Source organism: Bombyx mori, chromosome 17, assembly GCF_030269925.1.
Source record: "Bombyx mori chromosome 17, ASM3026992v2".
In the NCBI taxonomy this organism is placed as follows: Eukaryota; Metazoa; Arthropoda; class Insecta; order Lepidoptera; family Bombycidae; genus Bombyx; species Bombyx mori.
In genome coordinates, this window is record NC_085123.1 from 16,464,359 (window position 1) to 16,484,252 (window position 19,894).

General features: G+C 36.7%; 1 protein-coding gene across 1 annotated transcript in view; it reads right to left on the reverse strand.

Annotated features, from left to right (window-relative positions):
- Nucleotides 1-371: 371 nt before the first annotated feature.
- The window catches only part of Ets (transcription factor Ets), a 33,158-nt gene continuing 13,635 nt past the window's right edge, over nucleotides 372-19,894 (reverse strand). Inside the window, 1 exon segment of the mRNA NM_001043437.1 lies at nucleotides 372-3,236. Within this exon segment, the coding sequence (NP_001036902.1) occupies nucleotides 2,987-3,236 (250 nt within the window). The 3' untranslated portion in view covers nucleotides 372-2,986.

Sequence of the window (19,894 nt, forward strand, 5' to 3'; positions counted from 1 at the left end):
CCTATGGTTATGTGTTTACAGAAGCCTGCAGATATATGAATATCGGAACTCACCTTGAAACATGATGCTGAAGTCTCAAATGTGTTGTATAGAGGCTGTCTCAACGTTCCGACCGGGACGCGTGTCTGCTCTGCGGCAGAAATAGGCAAAACAATCATACCCATACGTGCAGGCTTGTTCTAATAGGGTGTATACCACCAGTGTTTAACAAAATTTAAAAATGTTACATCCAGAATGCCCAACAGGCTGTACATCATTTCAATATTTTTTTTAGGTTTTCCATCTTTTTTTAAGAAGTATTAGGTTGTAATTCGATATAATACTTTCTGATATAATTAAAGGATTAAAAAGCTAAGAATATAAAAAAACAATTACATAACAATATTTTTTATTTTTCGTCACGAAATTATTTATCAATATAATAATAATATGAAAACTAAACTATTTACATAAATATCTTTAATGAAAAAAATGTTTATCTTTATTGTTTTCACTAACAAAAAATATGTTTTTTTTTTCAAAATAATTCATTAAGTACCTATATCTTACATCACAGCAACCGCTTGGATTTCGAGCGATTAAAAAAATGACAACTTTTTTCTCTTAAAATATACAAGTTTTTTTTTAGTTTTCCGAAACTACTCTTTGGCCAACAGATCTTTTTTATTGCACGTAAAGCGCCAACATCACTTATTTAAACTAACAAACTAAAACATAATAATAATATATTCATCCTATCACTGAGATTGACGAAAATAATGTGATGTTCCTTTAATGTTCATTTAATTAACCTAAATATGAACTATTTAAGTACATTTAATCATAATACGAGTTTATGGCAACCGCTGTTAAAAAACTTAACCTATGTGTGTGATCCTAATAATAAATCATAAATAAGAAAAAAAATTGGAATGTTTTCGAACTACCACAGACTAAACTATTTACGGTAACAACAAGAATTAAAAAAGATATTTTTAGTTTAATGTTAAATTTAATTATGTACTATAATTAATTACGTTACTAAGTCAGAAAATTCGTTTCTCTTGAACAACCTTGTATTGACGCTAACGTCGATAAATATATTAGAAAAAAAAACAATCTCTATGGACATGTCACCTTTGACAGCTTTCATAATTGACAGGTCAAGCCAGACGTACCGTATGTTTCACCAACAATATAACACGCACATTTTACAACCTTTGTTTCCTCTATAAGATCAAACAGTGAGCTTATATTAATATTACACTACAGACGACCGAACGTGGCACATTTGACAGAACAAACGTCAAAGATTTGACACAAGCTTTACGTATTTGGACTTAATTAATATAAGTACATGTTTATACATTTTCGGTGTCATAAATTAGCAAAAACTCACAGTTAAGTATTTGTTTCATTATAAAAATCTGTGAATCCTGACATATTTTAAATTATATTTATTTTAAATTATAAAAAGTTTACGTTTTTATAGAGACAGCGGTTACGCGGTCTCCATTTGTGAATATCCAATTGAGCGGTGTGTATTTTAGTACATTTACATACAAATTTCGCTGACGTCAGATTCGACTCGTCCTTTTTAGACTATAATATAATACGTATAGTTAATAGAGTTTTGTAAAATATTATGTACATGTAAGTCCAAAAGGATTATTCGGGAAATAGTAAAGGACTACTCCTAATATTATTTTGTTCGTGTTAACGTAATTTAATAATAACTCAAGTTTTTTTTTTGTTTTTGCGTTATATGTATGTTGTATAATTTGCTTATCGATTATACGTCATAGAGAGGTATACAAAATGATTCAAATGATCTCATTGAGACGACTAAAGAATTGACAAGAACAGTTGTACGGAAGGCAGATAGTTGATGGCAGTATACTTGTATACTAGACTTATTTATTATCAACAATAATAATATCATAAATATGCCACGTCACGATTCGTTGACCACCGATTCCAACAACATTTCAGAGAAAAACACCTATCTATGTGCTCATTTCTACATTCTAAGCAATTTAAAAACCATCAGGACATCTCTATATATTTATAATTAATCTTTGACAATTCAAAATAACACTCAGTTTGAGTCGTTTTACTAATAAATGTCAAATTGTGCTGTCAAAAAGCATCACAAGTTTTCAATGGAATTTAAGATAATAATATTTTATTAATTATCTTTTAAATTTATTCGATTTTATAAGAATATTCTTCGAAAATACTTTTAAATTTGTCTCTTTTTTGTCATGGAAAAATTCACTTAAAATGTTAGTAAATACTTAAAAGGACGGTAAAGCAGACGAGACTTACGACCCATCAGCAGAACAGAAACTATAATAATATGCTAAAATTAGAATTCTAGCATATTTTTGGGACTTTTATTCCGTGGAGCAATGCATCATGAGCGGACCGAGTGTCACATTTATAAAATTCATTTAAAAATACATGTATTAAACCTTTACAAAACATTCGTGTGGACGGACATCTGTAAACTAAGCGATACAATTCTGTCAAATGATGAATGCGAAATAATAGGTAGAAATGAGCTAATTTGCACAATTTTATTTAACCTATTTAATGTGTTACTCACATTCAATTAATTTAAGACGATCATCAGTTTAACTATCAACGACAAACTCCAAGCATCACCTCATGAGGCTTGGATAAAACGAACACGCGCATCAGTGACATCGAATCTTTAACATTAGTATCCCCGTTTACGTGCGCAGCATTGTATCGGGCGCCACTGTTTGAATACAACGGCACGTCTTGAGATAATAAGTCGAAATCTTAATTGGAGAGTAACAGTTTTCGAGGATTCAAACCGAAACTGGTGCATCAGTAAACGGGAGTACCAATATATCAATATCAACGAATGCGCGCTGACCATATTTAATTAAATACCTAGCGTTTGAAATTCGATAAAATTTGTACTTTTATTTTATCGATAAACAACATCGATGTTGCTCAACACCTCCCTAAAATATCTTTAACAATTCAAAACGCAGTTATAGTTTTCTTGTTCATTTTCTGATTTGACTTTGATGAAGTTTGGATTGTCCGTCTTTATGTCGGGGCCCTTCGGTCCGAACTGGTAGACCAGTCTCGCGGTCGGGACGGAGACCAGCACGGACTGCCGGTAGTGGTACCGCATCGCTCGGCTGAACTTCTCGAAGGTCATGTTGTCATTTTGCTTCATCTTGCCCCATAGTTTTGCGACTTCGTCCGGTTTCACGAATCTGAGGATGAAACAGAAAAAAAAATATGTTAAAATTGGCATATTACTTGATGTCATACCAGTAACAATGTTATTATAAATTGTAATGTGATACCTGACAATGGTTATAAAAAAAAAAAACGAGAAAAGCATGTTTGATTGTTTGTTTTTTGATCGCCCACCGAAAGTAAAATACGATCAAATATGTTAATTGTATGTAGGGCAATAGGGTAATTTATCTACGCCCAAACTCATGGAAACGTACGAAAATAAATATTGAACAAACCCATGTGTGTATATGTATTTTTTGCTGTTTCGAATCGTAAACAATAAATCGATTGGTGCACAATAAAAATAAAGTCAAGTTGAATGTATTTATATGTAATGTTCACATACAACAAATCAAATGTAATTAAATGAATTCCTACATAGATCTGTGAGTACAGTGTGTTTCTTTCTGCCCGAGTCGCAGGAAAACTGTGTTCAGCACGGCAATGCATGCAGACTTGTATTAAAAACCACTCAAAACTTCTCTGGAGTATCAATAGAGAACGTGAAGGAATCATTTTTGCAGTTCAAAACCTGATTCTATAATAGTTTTGGTGAAAACAACAGCAAAATCCTTATTTTTAGATTGATGACGAAACCCGCCAAGAGTTCGTGAGCTTTCCAAAGCCCGTAGACGCCTCGTGAGGAAGGATCATTTTCGTTGGCTACCCTCCGAAAACGGATAATGACTACATTGATAATATCATTGCTAGCTTGATTATTATTTAGTACCGCCCTGTATAAAGCCGTAGAGCATGTCAAGTTCTCATGCAAAGTGTCCAGATAATTGTGATACGGAGTCAAGGATAACCTCGTCATTACTGCAGGCGGTGGCAGGCACGTCGCTAAGAGGACTGCTCGGTTCTTACGCAACATTCGCGTTAGCTAATGATGGTAACTGTTTGATCGGTATTACGCCGTTATGTTTTTTAGCAAGGCGTGACGTAGCTACGACCGGCTCGAAGACTGCTTTGCCTCTTGCCTTAATAAATTTAAGAGGCACATCTTTCAAGGCTTAGAGTAATTGTAGTGTGGATGTTATTGCTAGATAGGTGGACGAGCTCACAGCCCACCTGGTGTTAATGTAAATGCCGCCACTCACCTTGAGGTATGAGTTTTAAATTCTCAGTATAGTTACAACTTTTGCCCGTCAAACCGAAACGCATTACTGCTTCACGGCAGAAATAGGCAAATGGTGGTAGCTAACCATGCGGACTCAAAAGAGGTCCTACCACCAGACTGCTTTGCCTCTTGTCTGAATAATTTTAAGAGGCACGTCTTACGAGTATTACAGTAATTGTAGCGTGTATAAGTGTATAAGATTTAAAGCACAAATATACTGTGTTAAAGGAATTTTGATGTGAAGCTTTATTTATTTATTGCATGGGCAAGTGGACGAGCTCGTGATCCTTTGGTTACTAAAGTTAATTCACTTTGCGGATGTAAAATTTTTACGATGTTATACCTTCATCGTATAGAAGGGGAAAATAACGATGGCACAAGGCTGGGAACATAACGTCTAGGAAGTCGTCATCTTATTAAGATCTATAATATTACTCGCATTCGGAAGAATTTCAGATAATATCTAAGGTCGTGCTAATCTATTCGTGTCTGTAATTAAGTGATCAAATCTCCGTGATTCAAGATAAGACCTAGTTCATATCGATACTAAGGGTTCCGAATATATTTTCATAATATGACTTTCATTAAATACGAACATTTTAATTTTATTGACGTTTTAGTGACAAGGACATAATTGGCAGCTGTCAAACTGCTTTCAAATTAAGCTTTGTACTGTAATACTCCTCAGTCAGTAGACATTCGTTAAAAATATGAAGGTTTTTTTGAATTTTTACGTGTCTACCCGTAATGTATCCCGTGGAGACATCCGGGACACATTAACTATGATTCCCACATTTAATAATCAAATAATCGAATTTTAGAGAGATGCATGCTTTATAACCGACATCATAAAAGGAAGGGCTTCTCAAATGAAGGCCATTTTTTAAAGACTATTAAAAACTGCATGCCTAGAGGGTACATACATTCACAGCGACTCAGAGGTGATTACGTGCTGCTAATTAAAATCCAGAACCAAAACCTCTCGTTAGATTTGTTGAACTGTTCAAATTTAAAATAATTTTTCAATTATTTTACATAATTAGGTACAGCGGAACCCCAAAGCAATTAAATATGGTGATGCAAAACATCGTAGCACGCGATCGGCCATTGCAGAAGCGTTTTATATTGAACAATCATCGCTGGAGGCCTTACTTGCGACCTTTCATTATCAGGACATTCAAGGTTCAGGCTGCTAGTCATGGTGAAAAACCTAATAAAATCGTACTTTTAATTAAGACCCAAGAATTGCTTTTAAAACTAAGAGCGCACTTCAGTGTTTTTAAAATTTTCTTCCAAAGGGGATTGTTACGTTGTATTAAATGAGAGTGGACTGTATTTATCTGTTTTAATATCTTTATTAGTCCATAGGTGACAAATTAAAGATATATGAATATATGAAATATGAAATCGATGTGTCGATGGGATATTCAACTTTATGCAAATATAGAATAGTTTCATTGCTTTTATTTCTTAGTACACAAACTCGTGTTCAGTTGGAAATAATATCTAAAGTAAATTTACATTTGTTTTTAAGCAGACAACCATCATCTATAAGTTTTATAATTTAATGGTCAAGTTTCTTTAACACGGAATAAATCATATCTGTTCAAGTTCGAAATATGCAATATTGACTGACTCGGTACAATCAATTATCATCTTTATTGATACGTACAGAAAGACAATTTTTATTGATGTAACTAAACTTAACATTACAATGTTCTAGTTTTGTTCTAAGAACATTCTTAATTTAAAATTTTGTTTTATTTCAATGGACCAGAAAGTAGGATCTCATCGAATTATTATTTTGAGTGTCAGCAAAAGTATTCAAATATAAATTGTAACATAATTATTTGATATTAAGTCTTTTTGACTATGTTAGACCTTTTTTTTCCCTACCTATACTGATAGACCTTAGAGGCTATTTCAGCTTCACCCTAACGTGTGTAGGTGAGCTCACGGAGCTCAAACCGGAGTGCTGCTAACACTGACCCTAGCAAGAGCAGTGCTTCGCAGAATCTACCACCGGATCGGAAACGCGACCCACTGAGAAGATCCGGCGAAAAACTCAGTGGGCTGTGTCTATGTGTTAATTCGCTCGTCGAGCCCTTCGTCGCAAGTGACGGGTTCGACGAGATGTTAGACCATTACCGGCACGTACGCCAATGACGGTAAAAATTACTAATGAAAAAACCCAAGAATTAATCATAAAACAATAGTATTTCTATAACACGTTCTGGGTAGTGAGTCAATTAAAAATATTTGTGTTAACCGCAAAAATAAAATGAATAACCGTTACAATACTCTTGACGTCAATGGTCTTGTTAGACTTACAGGCACTGGCCTCTGATATGGTTTAAATTCGCTTGCATTAATAAAATATTAAAGATAAACCGCATCGATCCAGCGGCTATCCCAAGAAACTGATCAATATATTTTTTACAAATCCGCTGACAACAGAGTTATTGACCTTGCGGTAACGATTTCAGTATTCTCATTAAAAATGTGAAATGACGGTAAATTCAGATATTTGTGTTTAGCAAATGAATATTGTTTCCTTTTCAAGTTAGAACTTTTTTTTTTGCTTAGATTGGTGGACGAGCTCACAGCCCACCTTGTGTTAAGTGGTTACTGGAGCTCATAGACATCTATAACTTAAATGCGCCACCCACCTTGAGATATAAGTTCTATGGTTTCAAGTAGTTACAAAGGCTGCCCCACCCTTCCAACCATAACGCATTACTGCTTCATGGCAGAAATAGGCAGGGTGATGGTACCTACCCGTGCGGACTCACAAGAGATCCTACCACCAGTAACTATGCAAATTATATATTTTGCGGGTTTAATTTTTGTTACACGATGTTATTCCTTCACCGTGGAAGTCAATTGTGAACATTTTTTGAGTTCGTATTTCATTAGAAAAATTGTTATCCGCCTGGGATTCGAACACCGGTGCATCGCTCAACACGAATGCACTGGACCTCTTATCCTTTAGGCCACGACGACTTTACTGTCTTTTTGGGTTGAGATTAGTTAATGGCTGGAACCTGAGATCCGTCGGGTCGGGGCACACTACTACGTAAGCACTTTAAGTACAATGCAATAAACTATAACATTAACCTTGCGTTTTAGGCTTGAAGAATAAAATGTGATTTTGGATGCTTGATGCGTAGAAGCGAGGTCAGGGCCTTGTCGTGTATCAGCTGCATCAGTGAGGCCAAGGATGGACAGGAATTACGTGACGCGAATAAAAAAAAAAACAGACGGCTCAGTGAAATTATGACAATTATTATCTTACTGCGGCAAATTATGAAGGAAATGTAGTATTCGTTCGTGAAGAGGACTTGAATTAGGATCTCGTGGATGCCAAACGGATAATGGAAATTGGGATGTGTAAAAATGATCGAAGAGTATAACTCCGAAACAGTATTTTTTTATTGCTTAGTTGGGTGGACGAGCTTACAGCCTGGTGTTAAGTGTTTACTGGAGCCCATAGACATCTACAATCTACATCGCCTCTGGAATACGCTTACTTGGAAAATTGATGCGTCTCAAGAAGGAGCTAGGCTGTTGGAAGGGATGCGTATTATTTTTGTAGGGGTTAGGCTCTGCGGTCCGCCACATGGAAATCGCCAGCTACCTCGTTAAAAGAAGCACTCCCGATCACACTATAACAACGACTACTACCCTATTATTAATTAGTTAACAAACCAATGGTCCCCGCGCGTGTTGATAAGCTATCATTAAAACAACGAGTGTGCTTTGACCCTACTGATAAAAGTTCATATAATCGCGCTAAAGTTTTAATTAAGTTCGAAAAAGCTTTTAAAAATAACATGATATTTGTTCTGTATATTTTTTTTATAATTTATCGGAGCAGAAAATTGTCGAAATTGATATGATGATATTAGAAGTACTCATGACAAAATAGTGTAGGTCTAAATGGATAATTAGGTCTTGTCTTTATGGACAGAAGCAGCAGTTGCGATATGAAAATCTCCTTTTTTTTAAGGGATTTTATGACCTGGTAACTAAGACCTTTAGGTCAAGTCTTATTTTCATTTTTATGAAAAATGATAATATGGAGTGAAATGAGATGAGATGATATGGGATGAAATATCTCAGTAAAATGGTGGTTATTTACTACCGAGACTTTTTCAATGGGCTTTTTGGAGGATCCCAAGAAGCTACGTCCAGCGGCTTTGTTTCATTTTCCCACATTTGTGCACTTTCACAGATATTAAAGGAGAAGGAATTCTCTGAGGAATTGTTCGAGATGATACCGGCATCTCGTTTTTACCATCGCACCGCCCGCCACCGGAGTAGAGTTCATCCATACTACCTGGAGCCACTGCGGTCATCCACAGTGCGTTTCCAGAGATCTTTTTTGCCACGTACCATCCGACTATGGAATGAGCTCCCCTCCACGGTGTTTCCCGAGCGCTATGACATGTCCTTCTTCAAACGAGGCTTGTGGAGAGTATTAAGCGGTAGGCAGCGGCTTGGCTCTGCCCCTGGCATTGCTGAAGTCCATGGGCGACGGTAACCACTCACCATCAGGTGGGCCGTATGCTCGTCTGCCTACAAGGGCAATAAAAAAAATATGCAAATCTTCCCCATGCGACATGTCATAGTTTCAATTGCATTGTAATAATAGTTTTAGTGGCCTTAAAACAAGCGCACTATTTCTTTGAAACAAAGCACAGGTAAGGTGGCGATACGGCCACCAGGCAACACGATACTCCGCACCTATAACCATTATAGATAGAACTAGATTCGTATTATTGCAGAAAAAAGAACTGCAAAATAACAAAACAAGATTCTTGGAAATCAGTACTAAAAACTAGTTCTAAGAAAAACGCGTGTGTAGCGAGTCGTTTCGAAAATCAGTTATTTCGTGAAAGAACAGATTCGTCTATTCAAATTAAAAAGAATCAAAAATTAAAAAAATCCTTAAAAATACAGTTTAATAGATATTCGAGTGGAAAATTTGCAAATTTTAACATCATTTACTTTTTTAGATGAAATATGTTGGACGTTATTTTCCAAAACGATATATAATAAGCCGACTGAAATGTCTGCACTCTTCGGTTTTTGTGCATTATAAAACTGCATTAAAAAAAAAAATTATTTCGTTGTACGGTTGCACTGTCTGCGGTTCAGACTTTCTTACAGTGCAATAAAATGATGAATCATCATTACTTGACTATTCATATTATACATCTTTCTATTAAAAACGTTTCAGGTGCAATATAAATTGCATTTATTTAATTAATAAGATTTTTTAATTTAAATCGATTAATAATATTCAGTTTACAAACGATACTTTTCAATTAGTAATTTAAATTCGTTCGTAGTCAGGGACACAGTCCGTTGATGGTGTGTCTAGTATTCAAGCCTCGGATTGAAGGAGGACACGTCATAACATAACGCCTGGGGAAACACCGACTGGGGATTTCACCTTCATAGTACGCGGGAGTAACGATCTCTATATACGCACTATCACAAGTTTCAGGTAATAACTCATTCAACAAAATGTAAATAATGATGCGGGGACACGTTGATATGTGTGTACTGATGTGCCACGGTCTACGTACAGTAACTACCAAAGCCCAGACTGAAACCTCAGCTCTGAATTAAATAGAAGCAGAAATTACCTTGCCCTTCAAACCAAAAAGCGATAGAAATAGCCAGGGCCAACAAACTAGACTGCAAATCATGAGTAGTCGAACCCGCGTCGGTACACACCTGCACCACTTTCAATAAAAAAACTATAAACACTAGACACTGCTAGATTTGATTCAACCGTGTGCCAATTCGCTTCCAAGAATCTGAGAAGCCGTTACACAGTGACGTCACCACAGACCTGTGTGCTTTGTATGGAGTTGGAACGTTTGCCTACGTTTGCCGCCAGGGGCGCTGTTCCAACTCCATACAAATTTGAGCTAACTTTTACGTTATCGAGAACGTTAAAATACTTCCACTAAGCACACAGCTGTGTTGGTCTATCACGTGACCAAAATTATTCGTCTTAATGTAGAATGTTATTATTTTATTGGTTCATAGTCAGCTTGATGTTTAGCAATTACTTCATCTCTTAATGCAGGTGGCATTCACATTGTGGACGGTAGTCGGATGGCTTAAGATCATGTGAGTCTGGTTTGAGGATCTACTGTAGGAATTCCTTTAACGGGCAAACATTTAAATGATATTTTAATTTTTTTTCTTAAACAATTAGTAAGTGTGCATTAAGCTAGTTATACTAACTATGGTAGACCATTAAATTATTATACTACCATTAGTATATAATACACACAAATCGACTTCGTAGTTTGAACACACAAATAATTACTTTATTCCAAACTCTAGTATTTCTATTGCTTGATTTAGTAAATAATTTCCGGTTTTAATAATTCAATTTGGGTTAATAGTGATTTTAGTTTACAGCATATTGTATTTGTTAACACAGTTAGATATTAGTACAAGGTTGTTTACACGCATATGGTTTTTTACTGGTGGTAGGACCTCTTGTGAGTCCACACGGGTAGGTACCACCACCCCGCCTATTTTTGCCGTGAAGCAGTAATGCGTTTCGGTTTGAAAGGTGGGGCAGCCGTAGTAACTATACTGAGACCTGAGACTTATATCTCAAGGTGGGTGGCGCATTTACGTTGTAGATGTATATGGGCTCCATAACCACTTAACACCAGGTGGGCTGTGAACTCGTCCACCCATCTAAGCAATATAAAAAAATATGGATGGGTACGTGAGCTGAACTTGAGGTTAAAAATCGGGAGAAAAGTATGCCTTCAGACCGAAACACGTCGCTGCCGAATTAGACATAAGGAGGTATGTACCAGGTGTCGGATCGTATTAGCAGTGCTGTATGTTAAATAGCAGTTTATGATGTCCTCGTAATATTTAAAATGAACATAATAAATGGTATTTTAAACTAGTATTTTGAACAATGTGATTGGAACAGGTTTTTCATCTTAATAACTCGTTATACTTAATTACTGCATTAAATAATTTATGATTCCAAAAAATAACAAACCGACACGCTTTGCTAGGCTAATTAGGAGTAATTTTATATATATGGATGAACAGACGAGCCCGCCAAATGTTAAGCGGCTACTGGATACATCACAGGGAAGTCGTGTGAGCTCATGCACGCTTTTTTAATCTTATAATCAGTCTGTTCGGACCGATTCATAGTTGTGACGTAGCATCGACCCCGTAATCTCGTCAGCACTTGTGATAGCGACGATACAGATCGCGGTTTACTATTTTGTTTCACGTTTTCCTCATTGCGTCCCTCTCGCGCCGCCCGCTAATTGATGTAGTGAAACCGCGACGCGATGTGTGTCATGCGGCAACTCGGAAGGCGGGTTTTTCGTAATAAAACGATTTAGCTGTCAATTGATTGGTTTGTTTACTTTTTTTTTGTTGACATTTTTATTATAGATGTATTGAAGTAATATTATCGCGTCCGTACTTTCATCTATTGATTCAGATTTTACTGGCATAACATTATGAGGCTACCTGTGTGCTTAGTGAAAGTTTATTAACTTCTCGATCGCGTTAAAGTTAACTAAAATATGTATTGAGTTGGAACATTTGCCTACGTTTGCCGCTAGGGGCACTGTTCCAACTCTATACAAATTCGAGTTAGCTTTTACGTGATCGAAAAGTTAAAAAACTTTCATTAAGCAGACAGAACCGATGGATGGCCTGCGGCGTATTGACGCGGACACCTACCGGGTTAGCATCGCGTGATTTCTTCGCTGAAGAAGTCAGCGGAATTCTACTTTAGTGGATAAGCATTAGGGTTCATAATTACTTAGAAAATTCGATCTCTGTCCCAGCAACGGTCATAGTTACATAAGTCCGAAGAACTAAATGCTAGACTAAGATGCTTTAAAGTTAATGGAAAGTACGTGAATTGTACTGAACATGGCTAAAGAGTCACAAGTGAGGGTTCATGTAAACAAATCGTCCAATTCAAATTTTGTTTGTTTGATTGGTTTTTACGCTTTCGCGTCTAAATTCTTCAGAGCCGATGACCTTTAAAAATTGCATACACACGTTTTCAGAAGCACAAATAAGGGCAGTGTATCTTTCATCCAGAAAAAAGTATTATATAATTAATCCCGGAGTATATATGTTTTGTTTTATAATCATTTTTTTCTAAATTTGCGCAAGTGAAGTCCCGCATAAAGATTAGTGATAAATTAATTGATTACATGCGTACATAAACAAGTTATATATTTTTTCTCAATAAAAAAGTTATAAGCTCTACGCACTAGAATATTATGTACATTTCCAGTTATAGAGAACGGCACCTAATGCCAGTTTTAGTAATTAGTATTGGCACTGATATAACAAGATATGTCTATGTACATACTAGGTGTTTCCTGTGGTTCCGCTGTATTCGTTTTCCGATAAAAAAAAATATGGGAGCTCACTTTGGCAAGTCCTTTCAACTACACTGTTGTAACTGTTGTCCTTTCAACTACACGGTAGGCAGCGGCTTGGCTCTGCCCCTGGCATTGCTGAAGTCCATGGGCAACGGTAACCACTCACCATCAGGTGGGCCGTATGCTCGTCTGCCTACAGAGGCAATAAAAAAAAAAAAAAAATTGATCATCATACACTGAGGATAATTTACTTAAAAATTTAAAGGTCCAAGGCCATATCCTCCGATATTAAGACAATCAAGGAATATCTCTTACCATAGCTCGCCTCTAGACAACTGAAATCGATGGTAAGGTGAGTTAACAAAGTGCATCATCAGATGTAAGTAAATCATAAGTCTCAAACACAGAAAACTCTTCATCAGAAACGTGCCAGTATTTGCGCGATGCTTGAACTTACAAACATATAAACAAACGCATAAACACGCGACTATTCGCAAAGCGTAGATACAACGTTACAACGCAAACAAGTTTTATGAATATATTCAACAAACAGACATAGCTCTAAGCTCTATTACAGTTTAACGCCTATTTAATATGTATAGATTGGTTCCCATAATTCTCACATCAGTCATTGTAGTTCATACAGGTCTCTGTGCTATCGCTGTAGATAATATTTGTGTTAATATGATTCATATCATCATATGACAAGTACATTACGTTCAAGAACGATGACATAACGTATCAAGATAAACACATATTTTTTTTACGCTTATAAATATTCAGTTTTTACTTGAGATTATAAACTCAGAATCAGTGTTATTGAGTCAATAAAGAACCGGATGATTATTGTGTATCTATACAAAACTCGGCCGTACGCAACTTCCTTACGTGTGACGTCATTTGTGGCCTAAACGCCTCGTGACGATCGGGAAGCGCTTGTAAAGGTCAAATTAAATAAAAACATTTAGATTTAGCTATGACTGCCTACCAAGACTCACACATCACACCCGGGGTAGTCACCAAGCTACATCTTGGTGCGAAAATGCTACACTTATTAGATTTTATCTAGACCTTCAAATATAATTATTGATGAATTGTTTTAATATAACTATTTCATTAACTTTACTATTTGTGGATTTATTTATTACTGGCATCCATTTGTCTGTTGCATTGCGAAGTGGTCATACCTCCACTAATCTTGTCAATCAGATGTAGCTTTAAGTTAAAAACATTAGTAGCCTGTGCTTGTATACTACTTTGGTGGGGACCGCCTCAGGCCACGGGGCCTTATCACTAGTGGGAGTGAAACACGTTGTTGTCTTATAAGTTATAATGGTGGGGCGGGTTTGGACAGGACCCCTATGGGCTGTATCTACTATCTCGTCTAGTATACGGTTTCAATAGATGGTAAATACTACAATAGACGTTTTAAGGTAAACAACCGCAATCACGTTGTTGTCTATGCGCTCCGCTGAACACAACATCAGACAGGCCAAAGATTGCTCAAAAAGCGACCTATATATTATCCAGATATCTTACCTGTACTACCTTGAACCGTCCAGCCAATATAATCGTTAAAAACCTTGAAGCGATAGTATGTTACATAAATTACCATCCTATTTGAAAAAGTCGTAAGCGGCATGAGCTGTGTATTGAAACGCTCATGCTGTTTGTTTAGATACGACCTTATGATGATTCGCTGTTTAGGAACATCCTTGTAGCGGTCAAACACCTTTCATTGAATGTTCGTGTTGTTTATTTGTGTTTGAGATCAGCAGTTGCACTGGTCGCGTAGTTTTTTTTCTTCTAGCTATTCGCTGGTAGCCTCAGAGGCTATTCCAGTTACGCACGGACGGGTGGTGAGCTCACGGGCTCAATCTGAGAGAATTTGCTAACACTAGTCCTAGCAAGAGCAGTGCTTCGCAGAAACTACCACCGGATCGGAATCGCGACCCACTTAGAAGATCCGGCGAGAAACTCAGTGGGCTGTGTCTATGGGTTAGTTCGCTCGAGGACGGTGACGGGTGCTTGAGAGGCCTAAAAGCACCGAGAATGAATCCGGAGGATCCGACAAGACTGTAGATGTACATACGGGATCGACTTAAGACATGAGACATGCTCCAATAAGAAAGCAGTTCGTTCATTAAGCTTGAGACGGTGTGTACTAAGTGCTCATAGTAACTATGTTTTAGTATATTAATAACAAATTGCTCGGTAGCAAATTTAGCAATATTAGACACTGTACTAACAACACTGCTATTAATTTTAATTTACGTTCCACAACATGACATTATCTAAACGCCTTTTTTTCCTATCTATTCGCTAAGAGTCTATTCTAACTACGTCCTGAAGGCTAGGTGAGCTCACGGACTCAACTTAAAAGAATTTTCTAAGCCCCTATCATGGACGGCTGGACATCTAGTGACTGAAAATCTTTACAGAAGTTGTGATAATGATTAAGTAAACGTGTTACTTAAATATGTTTCATTAGAAGTACATTTTAGGTTCACTTATGACAGACGGGCTATATAAATAAATTTTGGAAGCCGATTTATCAACCCCTAACTACATTTGCATTGAAGTGTACATTTAAAGTTTGCGAGTCGATCCAGTCGATATTAGAATGATATGATACCCTTGGGTTGGTCTGTAACGTCCCACCAGCACCTTGCTTCCAAAGAGTAACAAGTCTGAAGCTCAATAAATTTCTAATGAATATGGATAATTACCTACCAAACGCCAGCGAGAACAAAATAGATAAAGTATTACATTAATTAAAAACGCACATTGTTTAAATATCTTTTTAAACTATATATATCGTATTAATTAAATACTTATTATAAATACAGCGATAAAATGATTATGAGTCATTTAAATGTTTATACATCTCATCAGAAAATATTTTAATTTGTTTACATATCGATATACATATCGTATAGATTTATTTTGTATTTGCCCGAATTTCACTCGAAGAAATCTATTATTGTTCTAATCTCAAACCTAATTAATATAATTACTTGGTTCCATAAGAAAAAAACCGTCTGTTCTATAAAGACTGCATTTATCAGAACCTTACATTGAGACGTATACATGTGTGTTGGCTCCGACAACCGCTTGACACCACGGTTTGAGGTCACCCGTCTATCAGTCGCGAATAAAAAACAAGTTTTTACATTGTATGTGAAATAAATAAAAAAGAATCCTTGACCTTATCATACAGTAAATTAACTTAACGCTACAACCAGTCGGAATGCGCGGTGACTGCGAACAAGGTAGACTTGAAACAATCAAAATAAAAAAGCTAGGACTACATTACATTAAGCATTTTGTACTCCAAGATCTTCATAAACAGCTCGTAACATTTTTTATTCTGAAACTAGCGACCCGCCCTCGCTTCGCTTCGGAAACATTAAATTTTATTATTGATAGCCGAGTCCCGCTATCTTACCCGTGGTTATTGTCGTAGCGCGGGTGAAGCCGCAAGGCAAAGCTAGTATAAAAAACTTTGCCTAAGTTACTCCTTATATCATCAGCTACCTGTCAGTGAAAGTTCAAAAAAATCGGTCCAGCCGTTTCAGAGACTAGCCGGAACAAACAGACAAAAATTGTAAAAAATGTTATTTTGGTGTATGTACCGTATATAATATATAAAAGCGGTTATTTCAATATTACAAACAGACACTCCAATTTTATTTATATGTATAGATAACTGAGAGACGTGTAAAGACAAGCGTGGGCGATTGTCAGACTGTCGATATATAATGTATGTACAACGTTATTGGACGCGAGTTGTTGCAATAGCCACTCTAGTACTAGACGCTTATAAAAAAAAGCAAACGCGATCCGCGATCGAATCGATCCATGCAGTGGATCCTATGCGTTATAAAGGCCACTAGTTGTTTAATTACTATTAGTCGAGGCGTCGCCGAGACGCGACCACAATAATTAGCTACGTTTTATATAAAATAGGACCAAAACGTCTCAAAACTTAGCACTCGCCCCGATGTAGCGATGCAGTTCGGTCAAAATGTCAAACCAAAAACTTCAACAACATAAATTCGAATCTAAATTCAAATTTTATTTAAAACCGATGATTTTGGATCGAATTATAACTTTCAGATACACAAAAATCAAGCTATCTCACTTTTTCGTCATACATCGAAGAAGTATTTCGCTTGTGTGAACAGTGCAGCTATATTTTTGTATGCGTGCCTCATTATAATGTAGCTCTACCTTAATTCGTAATTTATGTTGCAGCGAAATTATGTTTTCCTTGAAATCTTTAATATTGTGACGTAAGTGCTTCTCGTCATTAACAAACTAGTCTTTTCGTTTCGCGTCCGATTTGCATAACTGGCTAGGACATGCTTCGTCATCGCGCACCGAGTGCCAACTCGCGCGCATTTATAAACGAGCGAATGTTGTTTGTCACGTGCGTGTGTGCGTTAAGGCGCCGTTTCGTGTTGTTTCATAGAGTTTATGAACAAAGGTTTTCTTCAACTGAAGGTAAACAGGCGGATGAGAGGTGGATGCTTAAATTTAGGGATACTCAGTTAAAATATTTAATGTAGGTTTATTAGAAGATAGAATGGTAATTTGTGTTTTGCTCAAAATTATAAATAAAAATCAACAGTTTAACGGTATAGCTTATGCTCATTTTATTCACTTAATATGTGAATAAACTGAACATAATAATTAGAATAAATAAAACAAAATAATAAATTATTTGTTGTACGAGTAGAAAGTAAAATGCTGATATCGTAGTAGTGTAAACTCAATAGGTACTATTATTTGTTAATAGAATTTACTAATAGCTTCTTTTTTGATCAAATGCTCCACTGAGCCTAGACACATCTAGAGTACTGAAGGTAGGTCTAAGAGTACACTAGCCGTTGTGGACTTTTCTTCTATATCGTTCCCTCACTACTGAGGATCGCGACCACATGTGACGTTCTTCCACTGTGTTCGATCATGGGTGGCATGGACCGCATAGAGACAAAACAGACATCGAGCACAACATTCGCCTTAACAATAAACGGCACACAGACGCGTCAACAACGTATCGAACGCGGGGAAGCCCGCGTTGTGAAACTCTGTAGGTTGAGAATTAATTTATAATATTAGTTTCTTAATAAAATGAGATCCTAACTAAAACCTAACTTTCAAATGGTTGAAATCGAAAGTATTTTGACACTTGAACTTATTTAGCTTATTTTATTGCATACTGATGACATCGGCCATGGACCTTATATAAGACACCACAGCAACTTTTTTTTATTGCATGGATGGGGTACACCTGGTGATAAATGGTTACCGAAGTCCATAGACATTTACAATGTAAATGCTGCCACCCACCTTGAGATATGAGTTCTGATATCTCAGTTTTTAAAGTACACAGGCTGCCCCGCGCTTCGAACCGAAACGCATTACTGCTTCATGATAGAAATAGGCAGGGCGGTGGTACCTACCCGTGCGGACTCACAAGACGTCCTACCACCAGTAATTACGCAAATTATAATTTTGTGAGTTTGATTTTGATTACACAATGTTATTCCTTCACACGAATGCACCTAACGTTTTATCAAACACATTGATATGCCCAGTAATCTCTATTCTATGTAAAACTATGATGACTATATTTCTTTTTTTCATTGAGATCTCCGACTACCTCCATACCTGAATGGGTCATGGAGCTGTTCCTATTTCCATTACGATCCTACAGCAATTGGATGAATGGAGAATGTATTGATGCGGGAAGCTTTGACAGGATTTTGATTCTAATTTGAAAATTCGATAATTGGTAAATAAAAAAAAAATATTAAAAAATTAAGAGTGTACATTAATGTTCATTGTTTAGTAGTTATTCTGTACAACTTAACTGTTCTACTGGTGTAACAAGTACGCTAAATAACTTGAACTAAAAAGTACAACGTTATGAAACAAAGAAACTCGAAAGAAAATATAGGAAGAGACAATGTACCCGGAAGCGTAGCTTACTAATCAATATAATAGGACCCACTATGAAAAAAATATATATGTATACAACGTCAGGTGCAAGCGATTCTCGACTTTACGCCGCGAGAAATAAAGCGTTCGTACACAATCGTGGAGAGCACGAGGCCGCCCTAGTTATAAATAGATTTTCACGAAAAAGAAATGTTACAGGGAATTTGGTGCAAGGCCCGCGCAGATTACTGTTGGCACAGAGACATCTTTTGACAAAAATCATTAGTTTTAGTTCATTATTTGTTTTTTAACACATTTTTGTTTTCTATTAATGTGTATTTAATTTTTTAACATAACATTTAATTATGTGTTTTTGCATTCTTGAAATGGCCGTGAGCAATGGCGAGCAGTGAAGGTCTGGTGAGCCGTAAGATCAACTGTCTCCGACGAGAATCAGTCCTGATTCGGATGGCGCCAACCACCTGGGGATTTGAGCTCATAGCATGGCATAAAAGATCTATCGTCAAGTATTGTAAGCCCACACCTTCGTGACAGACCCACAGAAATAGGCAGGATGCCGAAAGATGCCTGCCTATTTCGCAACGCAGTCGCATGTTCCTTTTATAGGATTTAGACTTGAGAAACAGGTAGAAAAATAGGTTCTATGTCCTAGCCACCTTGAGCTATTTCTTCTTCATCATCAGCAGTAATATCATGCTTTCTTCCAACCTAAATTGTCTAAGGCCTACGATTCTCAAGCAGTAGTGATATCACGCAGCAGCCCATCCATAGACACAGCAGAACTATAATACTATTATACATATAAATACTAAGAGTTAGCGGTGCAAGTTATTTGGATAAGCGCAGGAGTACTGTATTCGCAGGTTAATTTTTTTATTTTATTGCTTAGATGGGTGGACGAGCTCACAGCCCACCTGGTGTTAAGTGGTTACTGGAGCCCATAGACATCTACAACGTAAATGCGCCACCCACCTTGAGATAAGTTCTAAGGTCTCAAGTATAGTTACAACGGCTGCCCCACCCTTCAAACCGAAACGCATTACTGCTTCACGGCAGAAATAGGCAGGGAGGTGGTACCTACCCGTGCGGACTCACAATAGGTCCTACCACCAGTAACTACGCAAATTAT